At 34.4% G+C, this 16,206-nt stretch overlaps 1 protein-coding gene across 5 annotated transcripts in view; it reads right to left on the reverse strand.

Moving 5' to 3' along the window:
* The window catches only part of LOC145660724 (uncharacterized), a 261,964-nt gene that overhangs the window by 159,391 nt on the left and 86,367 nt on the right, over nt 1-16,206 (reverse strand). For all 5 annotated transcript variants that reach the window (XM_081726103.1, XM_081726106.1, XM_081726105.1 and 2 more), the window contains 2 exons: nt 7,346-7,393; nt 1,096-1,158 (listed from right to left, as the gene is read on the reverse strand). In XM_081726103.1, coding sequence (XP_081582229.1) covers nt 1,096-1,158; nt 7,346-7,393 — 111 coding nt within the window. The remainder of the gene's footprint in view (nt 1-1,095; nt 1,159-7,345; nt 7,394-16,206) is intronic.

Here is a 16,206-nt window from a genome sequence, read left to right on the forward strand (position 1 = left end):
TAACTAATTTGCAAACTTCATTTATTTTTTGTGTAACCATTAAGATTTATGTAACAATAGTTGTGACTAACATTGAATGGCAGACAACATTGTACAAAAATACTTTCAAAATAATAACAAAGAATTTGAAACATCTTGAGTGAATTGCAACTGCAAAATATTTATCCGTGTGCAAATGCTGTCACGGAGAATTTATTGCTAAAGTTTAGTCGTGTATCAATGTCTTGTATTGAGTTCAAAAACTGTGATCATCGATAGAAATATAATAGATTGAAGATTGATTATTTCAAATTCTTGTAATTATTGTTGTTCATTCATTAAATCTGCGTTAAATTATTAATTATTAAAGTTGAGATTAATTAAAAATATTAGATAGATTTGCACGTTCAAGGATTTATTAATTTTACTTAAGTTCCGCATTTTATTTCTACATAAGCCAAAGAAGCATTCTACAAGAAAAGGCACTCTTAACTAGCAGGCTGAATATTGGACTTAAGAAGAAGTTGGTCAAGTGCTATATTTGGAACATTGGACTGTATGATTCAGAGACTTGGACATTGCGGAAGTTAGAGAAGAAATATTTACAGAACTTCGAAATATGTTGGAGGAAGACGGAGAAGACAAAATGGACAAAGAGAGCAACAAACAAAGATGTTTTAAAATGGGTAGGAGAGAAGAGAACACTCCTAGCAAGCATCCTTCGTAAAAAGGCCAATTAGATTGGACACATCTTGCAAAGAAATTGTCTTTTTCATGCTGTCATAGGAGGAAAGATGGAAGGAAAGCGAGGAATGATAATAAGAACACAATAAGCGAGGATGATTTAAAAAGTAGAAGAAAATATTGGGAGTTAAAAGAGGAAGCTCAAAATCGAGAAACGTGGAAGAAACACTTCCAGGCCGAGACTGAAAATTTAGGAAGAAAAACATTAGTCCCATTACCTGTGTAAAGACAGAATAGTTAATAATAATAATATCGAATGGATAGCATATATATTTCTCCACAAGGGCGTATTAAGAACTGTGAATAACGTATTGAACTATTGTTATGTAATTCTATAGCGAATTAATCATCACGTGCCTTATACAAACTTACCTTACAATTCTTTTTTGGAATCTCTGAATCTACTGAAGCATTTTCTGAAGATGTATCATCGTCCTGAAATTATAGAATAAATTTTGAAATTTATAGAACAAGAGAAACAAGCGAAAGACAGAATGATTTAAGTTATATAGAAAAATAAAATTGTACGGGATTATTTAGTTATCTGATGTTAACATCTATGTAACAGTTTTATAAAATGTATACTAATATATACCAGGATTTCCACTACAACCCGCTGTATTCACTTATTAAATGCTGTAATTCAATCTGATAGTGTGCTTTCAAAAGAAAATTGTCATTTATGTTAACACGCTGTATTAACATCATACAATTAGAATAACATTAAAGAATTGAGTAACAAGGGATTCATGAGATACGTCATGAATATAGTTGGAAACTTGTTTGAAGGAAACACTTTCATTTCATGGCCAATTTAGTTTTCTGTTTTAGATTTTGAAATACTAAATATATAAAATCAAATAAAAATATGCTATATATAGGTAGCTGGTGTCCTTGTACAGAATATTCAAAATTTGCCAAACTATGATGAACATGAAAGATAAATGAAAAACATACTTTGAATAATTTATTCAATATTACAGTAACAATAATGAAATTCATAGCAAAAGATTTAAATGTGGAGAAATATCCTTCTTCTGTCAACAGTCCGAAAAGAGAATGTCCCTCTAGAGCTGAGGGAAATTTTAGTACTCAAAGCTAATGTTGAGCTCCATAACGAAAAACGAGGCTTCCTTGGATTCAGCATTAGAGACGAACCAAGACTTTTCTGTCTTAAAATCATTACAGGTATTACCTGTAGCATCTCAATATTTGTAGTTATTCATTGGTTTGTATGTATATAGGTAAGAATGCACATATTTTTTCACTCAATATAGTGATAATGATGTCCTACGCGCATTGTCTCTGTGTGTTAAGTGTGAGATGTTAAGGGCCAAGTGTTCTTTCAGAGACATATTTATAACTTTAGATCAAGACGAAAACTTGCCTCGATGTATTTGTCGTAGCCTATAATTTCATTTTAATATTCATAACCGGAGGTCTCCCGTCACCTTTTACGGAGAGGAACATTCTTCTTATCACTGACAAATGTGTAGATTTTACATAAGCAATGCACTCAACGTCAAAATTGTTTCTAGCGGGATGGAGTGTTCTACGAATTGATTTGCCACTATTTAAAGCCAAAAGGACACATTTTTGTGGTTAAAACCGTTAATTTGTTTCTTTTGATTACAAAAATAGAGTTTGTACAACCGATGACATTTGGAGACCCTGTAGTACAAGATAATATTATAGATGGAAAACAACTGTATTTGGAAGTGCCTTGTGAAAATTGTAGTGACCAGAAAGATGGAGACATTCGAAAATGGAACTTGTTACAATCTTTGAATAGCAAGAATAGAAAAGTCCGCAATTGGATGGCAATGACATCCGTGATCGAAGTGATAAGGATTTGTTGCCAGGTAGTCAATACGTATCACCTGTACTCGCTGTGGAGCTCAAAATCATACTTGCGACTAATGAGTCGAAATTAGCTCAGAAACTTTAGTGATACAATTTAAGTACAAGTAAAGAAAAAGAAATACTTCTTTTTATGAAAATGGTAGCATTGTAATTTAATGAAAGAAGCAATGAAGCTAAATTGAAGGGTTGCATGGAAGAACCAGGTAAGTTCATTTTTTCTTTTTATCGAATTTGAGATTTTCACATGTTCCAGTAAAAAAAAATCACTCTACATTGTGCACATGAATCATGTGGATGTTATGATTATATTCAGTGTTATAATGTATAGGAGGTGCCTACATACAGTGTTCATTGTGATGTTAGAGCAAGAAGCAGGCAGCTCCGGAAAAATAATTCTAAAAGTGAACATACCTGGTTCTTGCACCCAACCCTTCAATTTAGAAATGATATTAATGAATTATATCAATTGGTGGTCTGTTATTATACTTGTATATACGAACTAATAACTAAGCTGTTTGTAATCAATGTATGGAATTTTAAACAGACTGACTTCAGTTACCAGAGTACATGCATATTTTTAATCATTCCAATTCTCCAATTCAATGAAAAGGATACTATGAAATCAGAAGCATCGTTATCCAACGCGTTTCACGAACCACCTCTAATAACAGACATTAAATTACAAGGCAAAAACTACAGAGACTAAGATATTAATGTATGAACAAATACATTTAATGATGAGTAATATGGTATTTTTTGGGAACAAAACGTGATTATTAGGATTAGAAATAGATACAAATTAAGGTATACATATCTAAGTTGATAGGATCAATACTGTTAAACGAAAGCTCTTATTGGTTCCTTTTATTCCTTGTGTCTTGTCGTAGTTTCCGAAAAGGCAATAACATGAATTTTCATGTCTGAAAACACGAAACGAAAACAGGCAGAAGGTATTGCTGTTTAGAACAGACAGTCAAAGAAGAGACTATTATACCCACTAGAAGTACCATATAGTACTTTGCGATTATATTTGCAAAATAGTGATTTCTAAAAATGTACATAACATTCGGTGGGTGCCATTGAAGTGCCCATTCAAGTACGTCATTTTTAGAAGGCCAAAATAATGAAAACTACAATAAATCGTTAATGACAATAGTCATAATCTGAAATCAATTACTTCTGACATTACTGAGCAAATGATTCCATTGGGTGGCGAAAGAAATCAGGAGATTGAGTTGCGAAGAAGTAGTGAACTGCATATTCCACCATTTGATCATCAGGGAGCCGACAGGGAAAGCAGTCAGTGGAAGGGACGTGAGGACAATACGGGGAATGGAAAAGTGTCTCATATTGTACTGTAATGTCTTTTGAGCGACTTTTGCGTGTGCATTGCTGTGCAACATGAGAACACAATACTTCTTTTTTTAAATAAATAAATATATGGTATAATGATTACGGGGTAAGTTTCGCTCCATTTCATGGAATACAGTACTGAAACAATCAGCAGCTCTCTGAACGTTTACTCTCAACGAGAAAAGATATGATGGGTGAATACCGTTATAGGTCATCATACTAACAACTACATTTTCTACGAGTTTAGGACACTGTCTTAACTTTAATGAAGAGTCGATTGCCATCCTGACAGTTTAGGATTGTCGTGGTAGATATATTTTTCATCAAAAGTGACAATCCGAAGCGAAATATTTTTCCGGAACACTCTGAGAGTTGCATAGCGCCAGACAGCGACTCTTGTTGGCATGTATCAACTCGTATAGCCACAACAACTCCAATCCTTTCACCTTACCGATTGCATGGAACCATCGTAAGACACTGATATGATCTATTCCTTATTCGTCTGTAATTGTAAGAAAAATTTTCCGAAAGCCAGCTCGTACAGTATTCCTGAGAAGCTTATGTAAACATGAAGTTAATCGATACGCACAGTCTCAGTTTCCAATGCTGACTCACAAGAAGGAAATCTGCCAAACCATCGCTGAGTGGTATATTTTCATTACTCATTTCACTACTAATGCATATTGAAATACAATTAAAATTGAAAGCTAATGAGACACCTGACCATGGTGTGATTTTACTAACGCGGCAATGTCCGGTTCAATCTTCATGACGCACATTATTAAGTCATTTTCAACTGAAAATTAGAAATCACTTTATTTTTCTATTATATGACCTAAAATTAAGGAATTTATAAAGTTTTAAATTTTCGAACGATTTCCATTTTGAAACAGTATGACGGATCGGATTCGATATTTGTAATGCGAATGAACTAGCCAAATTTGATCTTAATCCATTCGCTTTTAGGGAAGTTATTGTATCCACTAAATAAACCTATAAGAAATGGATTCTACTATTAAAGAAGTAAATGGATATCGTGAGATCTCCGCAATAAATATATTAAAAATCCCACACAAGCTTATTACAAGCCAGAAATTATAAGGGAATCGCTGACAAGAGGATGTGATAAAATGGGAGTCGTGATAGGAATTAGGTGGAGAACCACTGGTATATACTGATTGAATAGAAATTGGAACTATGAATATTATTACAAAACACAAAGAAACTACATCAAATAAAGAAACCTGAAAGCGTTTAAAGACAAGAATTTTAAGAATGATCCAGAAACTAAATCATCAAAAGATTGCAATCTTGGCCAATAATTAGTTTTGGATCAGGGCCACAAAATTTTTGAACGGTCCCTCGAGTTTTCGTATTTTCTACGGAATAAGTGCATTATACTAAGTTAAGTGACAGTTTGGGTTTGGCTACACTATATGCAGCTCTCCAGATATAATGTCTACAACAAATTTTTGATTGAATGAAATATATTGATTTATTGGATCAGGGGCCACAAAATTTTTGAACGGCCTCTAAATCAAGTTTTCGTTTATTTTTTTTCGAAATAAGAACATCATACTGAGTTAAGTGATGGTTTGGGTTTAGCTACACTATATGTAGTTCTTCAGTTATAAGGCGTTCAAGAAAATTTTTGATTGAATGAAATATATTGGAATTTTTGGATGAGGAGCCACAAAATTTTTCAACGTCCCTTAATCGAATTTCGTGTTTTTTACAGACTAAGCATATGATATTGAGTTAATTTTTAGTTTTGGTTTGGTTACACTGTATGTAGTTCTCGATATATAAGGCCTAGAAGAAACTTTACCTGAAATATATTGGATTTTTAAATCTGAAAATGAAGATATTGTGAATTTACCAATGGACAAATATAATTTTAAGGTAGCGATGTATTCCGATGATCATGAACATAAAATGATTCCTGAATACGAAAGAGCATTAAATGAAGTTAAAGATGTTTGATTCAAATGATTCAATCAGTAGACTTTCGGAATTAAATAAAGTCTTCTTTCTGAAGATATCAGAACGGAAGTCACTAACAACTTGCAAAAATTCACCGACAAGAAATGCAACTCCAACTTATTGTCAGTGGTAGATGCTAAATACTACAGAATTTGCTACGATACTTAATTTTATATCTTCAGGATTTTACGATATCTTAACAATTATGATGTTTTATTTAGTTTTATGTATTTTCTTTTATTCACTACAGTACCTCTTGAAGACACACTAGCCTTTGTCAGCAAAATGAGTAAAATGAACATTGTAAACCCCTTAAATTATCTTTAACGCCGACATATTTTAATATTATAAAAGCAAGCTTTATGAATAGATAAATGGATAGTCACTATCATAATTCATTACTAATAGCTAAATGGAATTTTGGGAAGAGAATGCCTTAGCAAAGATAAACTAAAACGAACATTTTGGTTTGGATATTTAAAAGAAACATTTATTGTTTAACCAACTAGAAAGGATGCACTAATGGAATTTAAAATTATTTTATACACACATATTAACGTTAAACAATGGAGATTAAAAATGAAGAGCAGACACCATTTCTGGATTTGATTACCTCCTTCAAAATACATGTAGCAGCATACACATCAACGATAAGTGCTGTCATTTGACTGGTATTAAAATGCACTTAATTGCATTGTAACTGCGAAATTAGTATTTTACAGAAGATAAAGGTATGCACACTAATTTTTGTCTTTATTCTTCCGAATTCTTTACAAATTTAATTCTAACTTGTGTTTTTAGCTTTCAGTTATCTTTATTATATGTCTACCAGTATAACCATTTTGTTGAAAAATACCTTTTAAATTAAGTAGGGTAAGTTTGGGTGAATCCGGACAGTTTTGATGTTTCTTTCTTTTACTACTACCCCGCTCAACGAAAATATCTAATACTTCGTCATGTTATTTAATGATATGTCAGTATGCATGGACAACATGACTGCATTCGATGGTAAACCATGGATAACGGACGATGGTATAACATGGATATTTAGATAGTTCGCATACTAGTTCCTTTGTAATTCCTTAAACCGCTTGGGATCGGTCCTGTAGTTTCTAAGGCAGAGCGTTTCGAAACGTGAATTTTCAAATTTTCGGCAGTTCATAACTCTGAAAGGAGACGTTTTTCGTCCCATGTTTATTAGAACTTCTTTCTTTCATTTCATATAAGGAATCACCTCCCAAAGTTTGTCGGTGGAGTTAGCTACCACCCTGTATATCATAGAACATATTTTAGATATAGTAACATAAGAATATGTTTACAGTTTGAATCATGTAATTATCCTTTAACAATTTATAAAAAATATAGAGCTCTTACTTAGAAATAATTAAATAGTTATATGTCACTGCATCGTAAGAGAACTCACCGGCATCAATGATTCCCATGATACATGGTCAAAAGAAGCACTTGTTTCCTGTAAATAGTTTAAAATATTTGTGTTTAACACTTTTATGAGACAACTAGATTATTCTTACACAAGCTACTGTAAAAATAACTATTATAGGAAGTATGTTAAATGAATACTATTGTATGATGCATTTTTTATCTGATACTCTAGGAGGTACTTTCGGAACCCATGCAATTACTATTGAATGCAACTGTAACATGTAATTTTCACATTGTTAATCGAAGAAGGCATATCAATGTTGAAAATATCTGCAGGAGTAACCTAGCCAAGACAAATAAAAATAATTCATATAACATGATGTCCTCACATATAGTTTACAATCATTTTAACGAGGTGAACTGTTTGTAATGTATCATAAACGCCCCATCGGAAGTCAAGGAAGGCACGCTCCCACTAGTCACATCATTTAACAATAAGCAATACTTCCCACATCATAGCAACAGGATATACGATACATACATAATGGCACCTTATTAGATTGGATACCCCTCTTAGGCAGATATAGAAATAAATCAGAGGCTTCTCAAAATCAAAATATCATTCTCATTACAAGATACACCAATGAGAATTTAATAATGAGATAATAAAGAATAAGTCAACAACACAAATGTATATGAGTGAAGCTCATATAGAACAATATACATATATATACCGTGTCATATATACAGATTAATTGAAATTTGACATTTGAGGATATATATATATCTTCAAATGTCAAATTTCAATTAATCTACATGTATGACACGGTAGTAACACTGGGTTATATCAAATTACCAAAATAATTGAATTTAATTATACATTAAGTTAACACTACCCTTACTTGTAGATAAAATGCCAACTTCAATTGGTGAGCTTGGGAGCGAACGCTGACAGTAAGTTTTCACAAGCACAAAATAGCATATATATATATATATATATATATATATATATATATATATATATATATATATATATATATATATATATATATATATATATATATATATATATATATTATTTTTTTAAAAAAAAAGAAACACTTAAGGAAAAGAAAAAAGCTATAAAATAATCGCAATTAAATAACTGAACACCTCCGTCATCGATCAATTCTCTAGTTGTCCATTGAATTGTGGAGCACAATTTAACATATAAAAAAAATCTCCAACCAATATGCATCCGATTTGAAGTCAATCTGACAAACGGCAGAAGGAATTCAAATCCCGGAGGAAGATATGACGTCATATCCTATTCAATAGTACCGGAACAGTAAATCAATAACGCAACATGAAACGAACTGAACACAAGAATAACAAAATAACATATTTTTAGTGATACTCAAGTGGAATATACTATATGTTCCAAACACTTACCATGTAAATTTCAGGTAATAGAGAGCTCGTGTGACCTCATTACGTGCGGCGACATTGGGTAAACCTATTCGCATTTCTCTCCTTTACACTAAATCTTATGCTTGGTTTATAACGTCAAACAGGAGGGATCATCCATGACAAATATTTCCCTTCCACTATGAATTATCATGCAATTGAAGGGTAAGGGAAAAAAAAGAAGGAATGTCACAAAACTGCATTTTCGAGAAAACGTTTTAATATTGAAAACCGCGTAAAAAGAATAGGATTAGTTAAATCTTTCGCCCCTTTTTACATGGACATTTCTACATCTAAGCATGCATGGCATATACAGTCAAATAGTACCAAGCGTCACCAACAGATAGGACAAAGCACCCGATAAATCACATACATGGCAGTGGCGCCCCAGAAAAGGAAACTTATTTAATTTTGTATATAAATAAAACCCATCCAGAGTTTGGAGCTCTTAAAAGTAGCTCTAAGTATAAGCATTACAACCCACCGTCCCCCCATCCAGAAGTCCGTCCTCGATCCGGCCCTGATACATGGACATTCCTTGTTTTTCCCCTTATCCTTCAATTGATGTTACATGTATGTCGTAATTATAAGTTTTATGATCAAACCCTGTAGAATCTCCCTTAACGTAACAGTTATTCCCAAAATATGTGGCGTACAAAAAATGTTTGATTGAATGAAATATATTGAATTTTTTGAATCAGGGAACACAAAATTTTTTAACTTCCCCTAAATCGAGTTTTCGTATTCTTTCTACGGAAAAAATATATCATACTGAGTACATTGTTTATTTTGGTTTGACATATGTAGTTCACAAAATATGTGGCGTACAAAAAATGTTTGATTGAATGAAATATATTGAATTTTTTGAATCAGGGAACACAAAATTTTTGAACTTCCCCTAAATCGATTTTTTGTATTTTTTTACGGAATAAGTACATCATACTGAGTACATTTTATTTTGGTTTGACTACAGTATATGTAGTTCTCAAAATATAAAGCGTACAAGAAAATGTTTGATTGAATGAAATATATTGAACTTTTTGAATCAGGGGCCACAAAATTTTTGAATGTCCCGTTGTCCCCTAAATCGAGATTTCGTATTTTTTGCGGAATAAGCACATCATACTCAGTAAATTGTGAGATTTTGATTTGACAAAATTATATGTAGTTCCCAAAATATGTGGCGTACAAAAAATGTTTGATTGAATGAAATATATAGAATTTTTTGAATCAGGGAATACAAAATTTTTGAACTTCCCCTAAATCGAGTTTTCGTATTCTTTCTACGGAATAAGTACATCATACTGAGTACATTGTTTATTTTGGTTTGACTACACTATATATAGTTCTCAAAATATAAAGCGTACAAGAAAATGTTTGATTGAATGAAATACATTGAACTTTTTGAATCAGGGACCACAAAATTTTTGAATGTCCCGTAAATCGAGTTTTCGTATTTTTTACGGAATAAGCACATCATACTGAGTAAATTGTGAGATTTTGGTTTGACATTATGTGTAGTTACCAAAATATGTGGCGTACAAAAAATGTTTGATTAAATGAAATATATTGAATTTTTGAATCAGGGAACACAAAATTTTTGAACTTCCCCTAAATCGAGTTTTCGTATTTTTTACGGAATAAGCACATCATACTGAGTAAATTGTTCGTTTTGGTTTGCGTACACTATATGTAGTTCTTGAGATATAAGGCCTAGAAGAAAATTTTTGTATGAAATATATTGGATCTTTGATCCAAAAAATGAAAGTGATTATATTCGTAACTTAACAACTCTTGAACCACCAGACCGATCTCCATAAAAGTTTCAACATAGATAAGGTGCGGGGTAAAATGGCTTTTATCATTTCACTTTGAAGGTTCAACTTGGAGGAAGGAAAGGGGAATATATATTGACACTGACCGATATTAGTGCCGAATCCACAATTTTCGGGGTTGCTGAGATGAACAGTAATACTTCCAATGCCGCTTAAATCTAAATTCAGCATTGCAACTTGGAGGAAGGGGGAGGAGAGATATACAAAATGATCGGAAATGTCCGACATTAGTGTCGAATCCATAGTTTCCGGGGTAGCTGAAGTGAACAGACACTTTCGTTGCCGTTAAATCCAAATTCGTCTCCGCAAATTGGGGAAGGGGCAGACATATAAAAATGATGGAAAATGATCGATATTGGTGACAGTTTTGGAACCCTTTATGCCCACAATGAAAGTATTCTCTCCGTGCAAGAAACGGGTATTCTGCTAGTCTTTAATAATAACGATTGGAAGTTTCGCATGTTAAATTCTTTAATATGTCTCTCGCTGCTCAAATTTACGCACTTGTGCGGTGTATGTGTATATATGTAAATAAGATCATCTCTCTTTTTCAGTTGTTCGAAAAATATACAATAATAAAGATGGATTTTTACCAGATATCAGAAAACTAAACAGTAAAATCAAAACCTGTTGCTTTAAGTAATTTTCCTGTTATACCTTTTGTGTATGGTACAGACACGTTACAGCAAAAAAGATTAGCATCAGGCGAAGAAATACTTTATAAATTATATTTTCCGGTTTTTGACAATATTTCCGAACAAGATTTTTTCTAATGGGTTCAAAATAACCGGAAATTTTACACAGCACAAGGAAGATACATATCTCCGTAAAATATATATTTGATTTTAACATACCAGTATTAACTATAGTCCCGTTATTTTAACACTTTCCTGCCACAAAACAAGGACTTCATAAGATTGCTTAAGATAATTTATATGCGTCTATATCAATTAATCTAACTAGGACTATATTTTAGTATCTTTTGTAGCCACAACTCCATTTCATCACGGTGCTAACTTTAAAGAAGTGATGCACATATATTTGTTGGCACAATTTTTCCTATTATAATATAAGAAACATAAGTACTCAATGATCTTAATTGTAATCTAGTAAATATAAAATAGTTTTCATTTTAAAAGCACAATGTAGTAAAACATTCGAAAATTTTTAATTTTCCCAAATTTTCCGTTTTTTTTAAGCTCGGGAAAAAAAGCTGTAAAAAACTGGTTTTCTACCCAAAATTTCCGTTTTTTCCCCAGGCCTTTACATCAATAATCCGAACATGAACATTGTTAGATGCAGTGAAAAGTTTGATATACCAAAGCTTATTGCTTGCAAGAAACAGTTATTGCGGGGTAGAGGTAATCTACATTGAAGAAAAATATATGGTCCACTTTGACTATAAACAATAATAGCGATTCCATACAAATTGTGCAAACATGACTGAAAACATGAACAGTTTGAATCGAATGATATTCAAGAGCTGTTTGAATCGCAAGATGAAAACTTAGGAATTCGTTTCACCTTGAGTAGGTTAACAATAAGGGTTTCGGTACAAAACCTCGCCGGCGAAAACCTGATCTAGCCAAAGCCTCGTCCCCCAAAACCTCGCGGGACAAAATCTCGGCGGGGCAATATCTCGCCTGACTAACTAGGGAAGTACTAGCACTGGTACGCGGGGATATGCATGTGTTATATATCGTTGGATAGGTTACACCGAGTAAACCTCACATGTGAAATATCTCGCTTGAATGGGACCTGTAGTTGGCGTGGCGACCATTCGAAAATCAGAAAAAGGAACGCTCCGAAATACCAGAAAATGTGGACAAAATAAGAAGCTATGATGTAATTGTTTTGAGACATGGTATATATTGGTTTAAAAGGTAGCTGAATACGAATCTGACATCAAATGTTTACAAATCAAAATGGCAGATCCAACATGGCGGTCATAAATTACCAAAAAAAAAGCTATGTGTCTGAAATTAGGTATATAGGGATATTCGACGTCGCTATGTATGAATCGGATACTAAAAGTATAAAATTCAAAATGATGGATCCAAGATGGCGGACAAAATGCAAAACACTGTTAAGGAACTGAAAGCGGGTAGGTATAGGTTTTCGTGATCGCTGAGTACGAATCCAATGTTAAAAGTGCAAAAGTACAGAATGGATATATGTGTATCGAGACGAGCCTGTGCTTCATCTCGATCTTGTCTCAATTGGGTAAAGCACATGTCGATCTCAAATTAGAGAAGACACCCCGATTAGTCTCGGTGTCTGTGCCATCTCTGCTAATGAGAGTGGACATATGGCATACACATGGCTCACAAGTGTACACGGCATAATGTCAAACAGGAAGGACAGTTATGGAAGCATAACGATATGTTAAACTCCAAAGTGCACTTTTCACTGTCGTTATTCGGGTCTTCAGACGGTATCTGCAAATAATCGCAACGTACACTACAGACGCCATTCAAGCGGGATGTTACAAATGTAAAGGGTACTCGGTGCGAGCTTTTCAACGATACATAACATATGCAGATCTCTGTACATCTCTTGGGGGGCGGCGGAGGGAGTTGGTAGTAAAATAATTACTGTCAATGATTGCAATCTGTTTGTATTATAAAACTTTCATGTGCGCAACAAATACTTCTCTACATTCCGTGGCTCAATGTTGACATGATTGTATAGCAAAACAAGCTCCCTGTTTATTCTGAAACAATATCACCTGCCCCTACTTGCCCCGTTAAATACTTTAGGTATTGTTCTACTATATGTGCAAGAATCGCTTATGTCCGTTCAGTACATTTTGTTTCTTTTGCACTTTTCGTCCGCCACATTGGGTGCGTCATATTGCATTTTGCACTTTTAACACTGAATTCGTACTCACCGACAACGAAAACCTTTACCTACCGCCTTTCAGTTTCATAGCAGTTTTGCATTTTGTCCGCCATATTGAATTTTACATTTTAGTATTCGATTGAGCCATAGTAACGCTAAGCATCTCTGTATACCTAATTTCAGATAAATAGCTTATTTTGTAATTTATGTCCGCCATGTTGAATCCGCCATTTTGGTTTGTAAACATTTGATGTCAGATTCGTATTCAGCTAACTTTTAAACATGCATATACCACGTTTCAAAACAATTACATCATAGCTTCCTATTTTGTCCACGTTTTCTGGTGTTTCGAAGCGTGTCTTCTTCTGATTTTCGAATGGTCGCCACGCCCATTACAGGTCCCATTCAAGCGAGATATTTCACATGTGATGTTTACACGGTGTGACCTATCCAACAATATATAACACATGCATATCCCCGCGTACCAGTTCTAGTACTTCCCTAGTAAGATATCACCGCCGGAAACGTCGCGTCCCAAAATCTCGCCTATGGCCAAAACTTCACAGTCTTAAATCTCGCGACACAGAATCTCGTTTGGCCTAAATTAAGAGTTTTCGACCAAAGCCAAAAATAATTGTTTTTGTTGTGTTGAAGTCCTAAACACGTATTTGAAGTTTGTAAGTTGCTTTATTCAGTGGTCACCCAAAACTTGAAATCCAAGAATTTGAGATTGTGGGTTTATTTTACATGTATATGTCCATTCATTTTAAGCTCGTCAATATTTTTATGCTTCTAACCTTTAAACATGTTACTTAAGTCTCTTCTTGTTTTTGTTTTTCTTCTTCCTCCTCCTCCTCTTCCTTTTCATCTTATTATTATTATTATTATTACTATTTGTAATATGGAATTGGATATTAAGAAGCTCATTGGGTAAGTTTTATGAACAGGTCTCATCCTGCAAGGTTTCGGTCAAGCGAGATTTTGGTCCGTGAGATTTTGGACGGCAAGGTTTTGACCAAACAAGATTTTGGCCCACGAGGTCTTGGGCGGCGAAGTTCTGACCCGAAGAGATTTTGTCTCGGCGAGATTTTGTCCCACCGGAGTTTGGGAGGTGATGTTTCGGCCGCGAGATTTTGTCCGGATCCAGACAATAAGATCGGCGATGTAGAGTAGACGACATATTAGCTGAAAGCCATAGAGAGAGAGAGAGAGAGAGAGAGAGAGAGAGAGAAATGTTAAATGAAATTCGAAGAAATATTTAACATCCATCTTACAAGGGAAGCTATCCAACTCCTCGATAAGTATCGCATTGAAACTTGCATAAGTGGAAGGACATGTTGAAAGATGGAAACATGCTTACTCCGACGATTCGCAACTTCGTCGAACAGGAATTATAATAATCGTTCCCCATAGCCCCTGAAAGTTACGTACTCTGGTCATACATGCCTTGGATAGGATATGAATCTGATACACTGGAACTTGTTTTCGCACGAAACCAGATGTTACAAATTCAAGATGATAAAAGTCGGTAGTGATTGTGACCTCTGGTACGTCATTAATGCGAGTTGATTTTAAATGGAACACGATACGCGATCATTAGTTGCAAATGAACTCGTTTAACTGGTGGAGAAATTATTATTATTATTATTATTATTATTATTATTATTATTATTATTATTATTAGTAGTAGTAGTAGTAGTAGTAGTAGTAGTAGTAGTAGTAGTAGTAGTAGTAGTAGTAATATTAGTAGTATGATGAGTATAAGTTAAAATAACGGGAAGAAGAATACAATAAAGGTTGTTGGGCACGTTCAGTTACGAAGGACTTCGGCCCGTTTTGAGTGTCCTCTAGCACCGTTATAAAGGTTTGAAACTCTACAAATAACCATGCCCCGGCCGGTATTCGAAGTTGGGACCCTTGAGTAATTGTTGTTTGGCTATTGAAACCAAGCAGCCAAACAACAATTACGTTTTCCGTCGAGCACTCCTTGTTCGTCCCAACATAATTACCGTTTTCGCATCTGCCCTACTCGCCATGTTTACCTCATGTAGACTTCTTCCTTTTCCTGAAGATGAAGCTAAAGCTGAAAGGTCGCCGCTTTCACATCGGTGCCGAGATACAACGCGAATCGCCTAAAGATTCTGACTTTGCTGACATAGCAGGACTTTGAGGCCACACGAACACTAGAACCGTTTCATTGCTGTCTTGGCGATTATGTTAAAAGTTTCATAATTAGCATCCACAATGCTATTCCGGGAACTTGGTTTTCAGTTCTCCCCCACACAATGTCGTACTATTAAATGTGCATTGTGTACTGACTGATCATTACTATTAAACATATAATAATACATATCGCACATGCTATTACATATTCTATTGTATTCACCTGGTGCTTAACCACCAAGGCGCCGATCCTGGGGGGGCCGAGGGGGCCCAGGCCACCCAAAGCTCATATAGGCCCCCGCATTGTATTTATGAATATACAATATTTGGGATAATTTGAACGCAATTTGTATTAAATCCTCATATATATATGCCTTCTGCATCTGAATGGGCCCCCAAATTTACAGAGAAATCGGCGCCCTTGGTAACCACCCGTCCCGTTCATCTCCGGAACCGGACGTGAGATCGGAAAATGAATTGCATATTTGGAAGCATGATCAAACTGAGACGACAACGAATATAATTCGATGCCGCTTGGCCACTTCAGGTTAGATTTCGAGGTCACGTCCGGCGTCACTTCCGGTTGGATTTCAAGAGGTCACGTCCGGCGTCACTT

Source organism: Thermobia domestica, chromosome 9 (assembly GCF_964235325.1).
Source record: "Thermobia domestica chromosome 9, izTheDome1.hap1.1, whole genome shotgun sequence".
Lineage (NCBI taxonomy): Eukaryota > Metazoa > Arthropoda > Insecta > Zygentoma > Lepismatidae > Thermobia > Thermobia domestica.